Here is an 11370-nt window from a genome sequence, read left to right as displayed (position 1 = left end):
GCTGGTAGTCAAACCTCTTACTTTAATGCATGCATTTCTATCGTAAGGGTTAACTGATGTTATGTCCTCCTTTTGAAGGTTTTGTCAAAGCATCTGGTCCAGCTGGTGAAAAAGCAGGCAAGTTACAACTCCTTTATAGATACAATGACATTCTACATATATGACGTGATGCAAATCAAAGTGGTTTGACCCAAATGGTTTCTATATAATATACAGGTGCTGAACACAGAAACTCATCCTCATCTGCACATATATTCCCAGTGCCTTTACAATATATTCTTTACGCTGCTGCTGGTTTGGCCATCATGGTGATCATATGTGCAGTTGGACTGGTGACTGCTTGTCTGTGCAGAACGAGAGTCAAGAAATCAAGTGCGTGAACATTTACATACTACGTGCCAAAAAACTATTTATATTAGACACATTTGTTGCATATTCGTCTTTAAAAAAATCTGTGTTCTTTACTTTATTTCAGGATGCGTTATTGCAAGATCTATTTACAATCCCCATCACAGCGAGGAGGTGAGAGGAGCGCAGGAACCTCATTATAAGATCTAAGCTAGCACAATCACACACCTTCTTAACTCAACAGAATGATGCTTTCTGTCTTTAATTTAGGATAATGCTGTTTATCAGAACGCTCCTGATGACAAACAATACGCCACCATAAATAAATCCAGGACCAAGAATAAGGACAAGAGCCAGTCGGACCCAATCTATCAGAACTTACACTTCAACACTACTCAAGATGAAACTATCTATGGCAATTTATAGGAAATATACAGTCTACTATCCTCAATCGCAAATACATGTTCTGTATGACAAGCATCGAACAAGTCTGTCTGGACAATTTGTCCGGACATCAACACCATTTCTGAATAGTATATGGCAAAAATCAAACGTACAGAACAAGATTCAAAAACATGGCACTTGGTGATATAATCACACCATTATTTGTGTAAATACATATCCAGTTTGCATCTAAAGTTTGCTTGTGAAACAACAATGAAGGGTTGAAATACTAATGGGTTGTTTCATATTAAATGGACAAATGTGTGTAGGGCTATTAAATTATTTATCAAATACAACTAACTGTTCCTTTAATGAATCCCTAGCCTGCAGATAGTATAAAAACAGAATATGAGTATGTGAAAACACTGAAAATGTGAACCTAGTCTTCGTCAATCAAACTTACCTGCTCAGACTATTTTAAGCTCTGTACTCAGTCCACACACCATTTTGAACAATCTGTCTGAGTTTTCTCTAAATCATCGAAATAAAGAACACACTGAAGTAATGTGCCTGTTTAACCTGTATTTGTATCTCTTGCACTCACCACATCATGATAATAAAACTGATCAACCAGAAATATGTTTCTCCCAGAGCTGTTCAATCTAAAGACCTATGCACTGAATTGAAGCAGTTCCTGAGTTTAAAACAAGAAGACTCGAAATCAGTTTTGTGTGTACATTGTCCCCTCATCCCTATATTAGTTGTTATCCAGATCTTGATTGGGTGTAGCACGTTGTTACTCAACATGACTTCCTGATATATCCTTACTATCTATAAAGTAATATGACCCAAAAAATGATTTATTGAAGGAGCAATACTCCTTGAGTAGAGCTTAAGTTATGGTTAGGTATTCTTACTGTTAAGTTACTGTAATGTATGCTAGACCCAGACTCTTTTCATCAGGCTTCATGCAGGTCTCCTCCATCATGGCAACAATAACAGCAGATTATATCAATCCCAACACCATAGTTACTTCATCAGCAACTTACAGAATTTATAGAGCCGCATAAATGAATGGAATAGTACTCTCCATCAATGTAAACCTGATGTAGGATCATCCACTGACAGATAATACCATGTATGATATCGTCCATGCGACACATTTAAACTATTACAATATATACTTTTTTATATTTTTTTACACACCATGGTAAACCAAAGCAACTTATTTATTAATTTTTTTAAATAATTTTCCTCCTCACATATTGAGAGAAAGCTTTAAGGTACTAGTGTTTTATGCAATGCCTATGGGCCTTTAAAACAACATTTCATGAATGTTCAGTCCAGGTTGTGATTAGGGTGCTTCACTGCTTGTGAAACAACACTTTTTTGGCTAAACACTTCCTCTTTTTATGCAAAATATCATATTATTCATTATTATGATGTACATTTCTCTGTATAATTTAAATCAAAAGTGGAAATAGTTGGTAAAAAACACACATTACAATCTGCCAACCAATTGCAACTTCGAAAGATTTTTTTAAAGATTTTTTTTTTTTTCAAAACAACCCCAACCACCATTGTCAGCTCATCAAAAGCTCAGAATTGTGGAATATCATAAGCAGTGAAGGATATACATGCAAAAGTTGGTCAGATGAAAAAGGTACAAAAGCTGTCACTAATAATATGTAGCCTAGTAAGATAATAATAATGATGATAATAGACACAAATGCGTCTCAAATTTTGAGGTAAAAGACATTGTCATATAGGCTATTAAAAATAACTACTTTAAATGCCTTTAAATATAATAATTCCACGCTTTAAATCAGCAAGTTAAGTCGCGCTCTCATGCACTCTGGGGTTCAGCTCCCACTAGTGGTTGAGTTTACAGTACAGCAGTTACCCGAGTATTGTTTAATTTAATTAGAAAATAAAATAAAATAAAATAAATTGCAGCAGATCAACTAGACCTTCTTTTGTGACTTTACAGCCATCCATGAACATTCAGCTCTGCACATTTGTAATGTTTAAATATGTATGATAATTAACATGTTATCTACAGAAATTGATGTAAATGTTAAATTTCATGTTTGTTTTTTGTTTTTTTTATGTTATTTACTCATATTTTGAAATATGCATTGCACTGGTTTGCGCATTAAGCTTAAAGAAAATGTTTATTTGTTTGTTGAAGAGAAAATAAAGGTAATTTACCAAGACATTATCCATTTTTCTATTAATTTTATTTATTTATTTATTTATTTATTTATAGACTCTAACCCACCTTTTTTCTCTCCGTGTGCTTAGAGTCATTATTTATTTTCTTAGTCCTGTTGATAAATATATGAGGAGAAATGCATGTAAAAGTTGTTAAAACTATAAAAGTTTTTTTTTTTTAATTGGCTTAAACATTAAAAAATAGCTTTAAAATAGTTCCTTTTTTATTTACACTGCTCAGGACTATAAAATACATGAAAACAACATGATTTCTGATTCAGTAAAATGAAAGAATGATTCAAGTTTTGAATGTTAAAATCCATGTTTAAATATGTTATTTTATGTTCTGCTCATCGACCTTTTGTGCACAATGATGAGGATTAGAAATAAAAGCCCACATCCAGTTACAATTGTAGTAGTGACACAGACAGCAATGATGAACATGATATTCCAATCACCTAAAAGGAAAGGAAATAAAGATAAAAAAACATAGGGATGATAGATGTACAGTAGTTAGGGGTGGAGACTTCACCCTTTAAACAAGTCAAACACAAGTGTCTCAGCATAATAAATACCTTCAACAGCGACTGAAACAGAGTCTGATCTCTGAGATCCGTGTTGATTCTGAGCCTCACAAGAGTAGCGTCCGCTGTGTCTCGAGTTAAAGCTGGAGATGATGAAACTCTGTCCAGATCCAACAGCTGAGCTTTGATTCTCCTTAAACCATCTGAAGATGAGAGCAGGAGGGTTTGAGTCACTGCTGCAGCTCAGAGTCACTGAATCTCCCTCCACTATTACACCAGACGGACTGATGGACACCGAGACGCTCTGTGGAGGATCTAGAGGTAAATCAACATGGTTCGGTTTCCTATCACTGTCCCCTCAAGATCATTGAAGATCTTTAAGATAAATTTCACCTTACATTGCTATTTTTTTGCAGTATTTTTACTTCATGTTGTTTTTATATTTTATTATTAAAAGTATCTCCTCACACATAGCAGTGATGCTGACAGCAGGAGAGTGCAGATGTTCATGTCCTCTGGCGGCGCAGCTGTAATGACCAGAATCACTGCGCTCAGACTGAAGCTGGAGAGTTTTACTCTGGATGTGTAAAGTCTGTCCATTTTTGTACCAGATGAATCTGTCTGTCAGATTGCATGTGGTTTCACAGGTCAGATTGACTGTTTGTTTCTCCAGCACCAGCTGTGCTGCCTTTACCTGAAGAGCTGGAGAAAACACGTCTTTATAACCATGACCAAGAAACAAAATTATTAACAGAAGTGAAGGAGTGAAGTGGATTACCAGAAACTTTAAGTTGAATTCCTGGTTTGCAAATCCATTTTCCTCCCTCAGTATTAGTTACTAATCTGAAACAATACTCTCTCTCATCATTTACAGTGATGTTGTGCAGTCTGAGGATGGCAGTTTGTCTTTTTCTGTCTTCAATGTATTCAACCCTGTCTTTATACTCTGGCTGTGTTTTTACATTTTTCATTTCTCTATCCAATCCCTTTATCCAAAATGTATCAATTAATTTCAGCTGCCGAGGGTGTGTATATGAGCATGACATGTTTACTGTGGATCCTTTAAGAGCACATATTGATTCAGTTTCATAAATCACATTCCAGGATTGTGCAAAAAGTCCTGCAACCCAAAACATAGAAGATCAGTGTGAAGCTTGAATTTGTTCATTTGTAGCCAAACAATATCATTCAGTTAAAGTGAGAAGTGTTTACAAGTCCTGCAATGTGTTGCATAAAAAGCACAAATTATCAAGATGATGCAGAACTGTAAAAACTGGTTACTGAGAGCATTTCTTAATCTGCTGAAGACGGGCTGCTTGAGTTTAAATTATGTTTTTGTTTAGTTTTGCAGAAAGCATTTACAGAAATGCTGTAACAATTGTGACTCACCAGAAATCATGAGCAGAAAGATGATAGGAAGAGAAAGAGTCATTCTGATCTTCACCACCACTGCAATCTTCACAGCCATAACAAAAACACTTACCATCAGTTATTAAGTACAGTAACAATCACTGTCAGTCTATGTTAATGATGCTATGTACATTAGAATAATAATATTCATAGGTCATTTGTCTTTAATCAAATAATTTTTTGCAATTCATTTGTTGTCCAACAGAGGCTTACTCTATGGGTTGCTCTATTAAACATTTTATTATATCAGATCATGTGTGTCAGAGATCCACACACACTTCATGAATAACAGTGATCAGATGATATTTAATCCTGTATCTCTGGTTTTTGTAGTTAAAGTCCAGCATCTAAAATTATTTGTCACAATCTACAAAGAACATTTCTTTATTCTTCATGTATTTACACACCTTAAATTGAAATTCAGATTTGAAATGTACATGCTCTTTATTAAATAACATGTAAAACCTCTTTACCTTGTTCGCAGTGGCTTTCATCAGCGGTACACAAAGAGCAAATGTTGAGTTTCGAACATGCTAGACAAGTTACGATAATCTGTCAGTGATTATAATAACTTCCAGTTTCTATGCAAATGTGTTTTGTATGTAAAAAAAAAAAAAACTTCCTTTTTGTAAAACAACCTACACCATTTACTATAAATGTTAGTTCAAGACAGTTTTATTTGTATGGCATTTCACAATCATTTTAAAGAAGCTATACATGAATGTCTTTATAATGAACAGGAATCTAACATTCAAACTTTTTTTGAGATTTAGGTTGCATTAAAGGAGATACTAAACATTATTCTGTAAAACCATTAGTCTCACAACGGTGAGCTTCTACAGCGTCTTCCTGTCAAACTGAAAGAAAGAAAGAAACTGAATTACCATCCATCCATCTTCTTCCGCTTATTCAGGGCCAGTTGTGGGGGCAGCAGTCTAAGCAGAGATGCCCAGACTTCCCTCTCCATAGACACTTCCTCCAGCTTTTCCGGGGGGTTACCGAGGCGTTCCCAGGCCAGCCGAGAGACATACTCCCTCCAGCGTGTCCTCGGTCTTCCCCGAGGCCTCCTCCCGGTGGGAAGTGCCCAGAACACTTCCCCAGGAATGCGTCCAGAAGGCATCCGTAACAGATACCCGAGCCACCTTAGCTGGCTCCTCTCGATGTAGAGGAGCAGCGGCTCTACTCTGAGCTTCTCCCGAGTGGCCGAGCTCCTCACCCTATCTCTAAGGCAGTGCCCAGCCACCCTACGGAGAAAGCTCATTTCGGCCACCTGTATCCGGGATCTTCACTCATGACCATAGATGAGAGTAGGAACGTTGATTGACCCGTAAATCGAGAGCTTGGCCTTGCATCTCACCTCCTTCTTTACCACGACAGACAGGTACATCGACTGCATCACTACAGAAGCTGCACCTATCCGCCTGTCAATCTCCTGCTCTATCCTTCCCTCACTCGTGAACAAGACCCCAAGATACTTGATCTCCTCCACTTGAGGCAGGAGCTCTCCATCAATCTCAAAAGGGGGACATGCCACCCTTTTCTGGCTGAGAACCATGGCCTCGGACTTGGAGGTGCTGATGCTCATCCCAGCCGCTTCAAATTCGGCTGCAAACCGTCCCAAGCTGGAGAGTTTTGCTCTGGATGTTTAAAGTCTGACCTTTTTTGCACCAGATGAGTCTGTCTGTCAGATTGCATGTGGTTTCACAGGTCAGACTGACTGTTTATCTACTGTCTGATTTTTTGTACAGTTTTAGCAAACGTAAATGTAAGATATTTCTAAGCATGTTCTAAAACTTTTGTTAAATAAATAAATAATAGAATAATATTATGTTCAATGAAAATTCCTCCCTCCACAGCAGCATGCGCAGCTCGGTGAACCTGTCAAAGAGTTACTCCACCTCGAGCCAATAGCCTTCGAGTATGACATGTGACAGAGCATGTGATTTGATGAATGTAGTGAACGAATACGCCCTTCACTGAACAAGTTTCATGAGTCTGAACAAGATCGAGAGATCTTATCGTTCATGAACGAAATGACTGAACTGACTGACAGAACATAACTCCACATTTAATCCCCGATTTATGAATGTGAATATATAATATATGAACTATCTGACCAAACAATTAAGATAATTATGCAAGAAAATCTTGTGCTTTTTTCATCTGAACAATTTATTTAGACTTTATTTATTGAATGTGATTTTAATAAAGTCAAATCAGTTTTTGTCACAAGTGAATACGTTCGTTGACTTAAGACATAACACATAAGACACTCTTTTTCGCTACTTGCTGTGGCGTATGAAGAAATGGTCACTGAACGAATCAGTGAACAAATCTGAACGAATCATTTTGGTGAACGAACTGAAAATGAACGAATCTCTTAGAATCAAAATTTCCCCCAAGACTGAGCTCGTGCGTCATCTTCGCGCCAGTTATTCAGCCAATAAAGTGTAGGCCTATGTATTTCAAAATTGTGCCTGGTACTATATAAATGAACGACCCAACTGACCGCAACCCGGATATCATTAAAAATATTTTTGGATGACCGGACTGTTTGTCCCCGCTGTGGATGGTTTCACAGAGAACTCCACTGCAGCACAGATTTCATTGCAAGCTATGCACCACTTCCTGTCTAAACGCTCCAGCTTGGTGGCTGTTTCAAAAGCTATGTGAACAGAGGCATATTACAACACTTTACAGGTGATTGACTGTGTGAACGTCACTAATGACATTAAAATTCCTAAATAGTAAGTCATAAATCTGAAAAATGTCTTATGAGCAGGAAGCTGGAAATTATTATAACTTAGCTAGGCTATTTTTAGGTAAATTAACCAAAGTAGTAACTGGTTTAGAGACTGAGGCATTGTTATCAGCATAACCAGGGCCGTATTAAGACAGTGTGGTGCCCACTATACCTCAAAAGCACCCCCCCCCCCCACCAAGATCAGAGGTGGGTAATCCAGGGGCCAAAGAGTAAAAGTCCTGCCATATTTTTGCTCCACCCATAAATTCAGCAGCTTATTTCACCAGAGGAGGAACCAAGTCATTCTTTCCAAGTCACAAACTAGCCTTGAGTCAAATCCCAAGTCCTCAAAGAGTTAAAGTTAATGAGATAATTAAGTGACTAATTAAATAATGATTGTGCATTAATGAATAACACCTGCTGTTATTGAGAACTACAGAGGATCAGATGTTGAAGTTTTATTGGTTAAAATGATGCCACCATCATGGAGATCAGTGTTTGGTTTAGTTGTGCTCTTGACCCTTGACGTGTTGTGTCAGAACTTTCTCTGTAGTTTCTCTTCTATCATTGTGGAGAAAAGAGACCTGTGATATATGAAGAATGTATAGTCACAATGAGCTGGTTTACTTCTATCTCAACTAATGTTTTTTTCTCTCTTTTCACATCCTTAGGGTTGGAATGATTTCAGTAAAATAATTCCAATGAGACTACAGCATACACACAAAAAAAATTCTGTTCTAATATTTATCACAGGAAGTGAATTTTTAAATTTGTGTAACACATATAGAAATCTGAACTCCAGTGCTTGCTTTTTAGACACACACACAGATAACAAGAACCAGCATATGAATCTCTACAACGGTGAAAATCAACAAAATGCTTCATGTTGCAATACATGAAAGACTCCCATAATGCACTGCAGTATGAATAAATATTTTCACCACTGTTGAGGATCATATGATAAATGGTCATGGCTAAATGCCTAAACCCAAACTGTGTTTTTATTTTTCCTTATTATTGAAGCATTATGGTGGCATTTACGTAATGAGATTTCTCTCTTTTGTGAAAGTGACAGAGTTAAGTATGGTGACCCAAACTCAGAATTCGTACTCTGCATTTAACCCATCCAAAGCGCACAAACAGAGCAGTGAACAGACAGCAGTCCTCTCTAACCACTAATACACAAATTCTTTTATTTAAAAGTATAATCAAGAAATGTATATCTAGATCACACAGGCATCAAAAGCATAAGTTATCTGTTAGATCAAGATTTGTATCTGCATTGCACAAATGTTTGCTGCAAAACAACAATGCATTTGCTATGAAACTAATTTATAAAAGCTGCTTAAAGCCTCAAGAGCTCAACTGAAGCAAATACTCACCACAATTATGGTGGCACAGTTTTTTTTTTTTCAGTTGATTTCATCCAAGGCTGTGGTTAAAGTCAGTTGTAGTTCTTGTGTTTCTCTTTTCTTCAGTGATGCTGATTGTTAACAGCAGGTGTTCATCACTAATGAACAATCTTCATTTAATTAGTCACTTCATTATCTCAACTCTGACAGGGACAGAAGGGGGGACTGATAGTGGTCATGTAATCTTTATTTATTTATAATTTATTATTATTATTATTGTTGTTAAGTTAGTGTTCATAAACGAGTTATGTATGGTCTTTCAAGAATTTCAAGTTAATAATAAAACAATTTACGAAAAATATTTTAAAAGCTTGTATCATGTGGTGACCCCCTAGTTGTTGTGAATGCACAGCAAAATCCCCAGTGTTAATTTAACACTCTGAGTGTGGACTCATATAAACACGGAAGCAGTGTTAAAAGTAACACTGAAGCAGAGTTGAAGTTAATAAGATAATTAAGAAGTTAATTGAGTTATGATTGACCATTATTGAAGACACCTGGTGTTAACAAGCAGACTCACCAAACGAGAAAATCACAATTTGTGTGTCACCATTATAGTGGTCAGTGTTTGCTATAGTTGGGATCTTGAACCTTCAGTTATTTACTTTAGACTTTGTGGGCTGTGGTAACTGAGTTATAACATACAGACCAGAGCAAAGGCAATCATGTGTGCTATTGATTGTGGTTTGAACTAATTCTCATGGAGTGACCTGAATGTGTTAGTTCAGGTTTCATTAATGTATACATAAATTAAGTGGGAAAAAAAGATAGCAATCCAGGATTTTTGGCATAATAGGACATGTTTTTAAAAGTTAGTTCTACATAAAGAAAACAATTCTTTAGTTTAGACACACAGACATCAAGAATCAGCGTGAGCATCACAACAACGGTGACCATCAAAAAAGCATGTTGTAGCCAATAAAAACACATCCATGGCTCCCATCATGCATTGCGGCATGAATAAATTATGAGCTGAACTGTCTTTTTAACTTTTTATTCCAACTATATTTTATTTTATGCTGATTTTATGTAAATTTTTAATATCTAGTTTTGTGATGTTCAGAGTAGATCTGTTTATCTGGATATGCTGTTTGTCACCGTTGTTGAGATTCATACGCTGATTCTTGTTATCTGTGTGTGCCTAAAATAAACACTCTTTAATTTAAAAAAATAAAATCAGAATCACTTGTAAGAGATGGCTACAAAATGTATAGAAAATGCAGAGGCTTTCATTGTGGAATCAAAGCTTTTACAATCAATAATGGAAGCTTTATTTAGAGAAAACACTGTAACTTAGTTCAGTAACACAAGTCAAACAACAATTACATTAAAACATAATCATCACCACCCGATGACCTTTGCTATTGGCTGCCAAACAAATTTTAAAAGTAAAAAGCCACAAGCCAAGATCACAACTAAAGCAAACACTGACCACTATAATGGTGACACACAAATTGTGATTTTCTCGTTTGGTGAGTCTGCTTGATAACATCAGGTGTCTTCAATAATGGTCAATCATAACTCCATTAACTTCTTAATTATCTCATTAACTTCAACTCTGCTTCAGTGTTACTTTTAACACTGCTTCAGTGTTTATATGTGTCCACACTCAGAGTGTTAAATTAAAGGGTCACTCCACCCATTTGCATTAAGAGGTCCATTGTTAGAAAACCAGTCATACTATTGAATGGTTGTGCAACATTCTCTCATTTTCCCCTGAGACGAGAGAAATCCACTATTTACCTTTTTCACTTCCTCCTACAATGACGCAAAAATCGTCATTTGACGTCATTGTAGGAGGAAGTGTAAAAAGGGTGGATTTCTGTAAAGACTACAAGCACAAGTAGTCTGCCCATAGGGGGTTGTACCTAATGCGCTAACAGACCTATCACAGATCAGTGCCCGTGCGTTTGATTTCACCGGGAGAAACTTGGAGGAAAATACTGATTTTTCAGACGGATGCATTGGGGAGGATTTTGATTTAGACGAAGTTATGTTAGAAACGGATGTTCGTGGCTACCTTTATGAGCCACAGTACAGCGACGAGCAGCTAAAAAAACATGAAGCGTCAAACTAACACAGTAAAACATGGTTGATTTACATCGATAATAGCAAACTTATATATAACTTTTAGCTAAGTGTCTAACGTTACATTATTACGTTACATACTAACTTTACTTACTCATTTCTTGACAAGTGTAACGTTAGTTACTGAGGCAGACACATTAAAACAACAAGCGCGCAAAACATACAAGATATTTAGTTCGTAAACAGAAAAATCATAGGAGATGTGTTTCTTTACAGCAGATGTCTATGTCAGTGTGTGTTCTCAGTA

At 36.5% G+C, this 11370-nt stretch overlaps 1 protein-coding gene across 1 annotated transcript; it reads right to left on the bottom strand.

The window, feature by feature from the left end:
- Positions 1–1111: 1111 nt before the first annotated feature.
- Positions 1112–6276, bottom strand: LOC132141718 (Fc receptor-like protein 5). The gene is made up of 6 exons (XM_059551379.1): positions 6238–6276; positions 5912–6097; positions 4860–4926; positions 3939–4172; positions 3522–3785; positions 1112–1116 (listed from the first exon to the last, which is right to left on the bottom strand). Exons 1-6 carry the CDS (start codon positions 6274–6276, stop codon positions 1112–1114), a joined length of 795 nt encoding a protein of 264 aa, XP_059407362.1.
- Positions 6277–11370: the final 5094 nt, after the last annotated feature.

This window comes from Carassius carassius, chromosome 6 (assembly GCF_963082965.1).
Source record: "Carassius carassius chromosome 6, fCarCar2.1, whole genome shotgun sequence".
NCBI lineage: Eukaryota > Metazoa > Chordata > Actinopteri > Cypriniformes > Cyprinidae > Carassius > Carassius carassius.
The sequence above is the reverse complement of the archived record's forward strand: the minus strand, read 5'-3'. Positions and strand labels throughout refer to the sequence as shown.

What these genes read in the sequence shown, in the direction of transcription:
- LOC132141718 (XM_059551379.1), bottom strand. Translation starts at nt 6,276, where the DNA reads ATGCAGTCGATGTACCTGTCTGTCGTGGTAAAGAAGGAG. An exon ending in CTGTCGTGGTAAAGAAGGAG is followed by an intron (nt 6,098 to 6,237) that starts GTGAGATGCAAG and finishes CCTTAGAGATAG; the next exon opens with GGTGAGGAGCTCGGCCACTC. An exon ending in TGTCAGCATCACTGCTATGT is followed by an intron (nt 3,786 to 3,938) that starts GTGAGGAGATAC and finishes ATTTACCTCTAG; the next exon opens with ATCCTCCACAGAGCGTCTCG.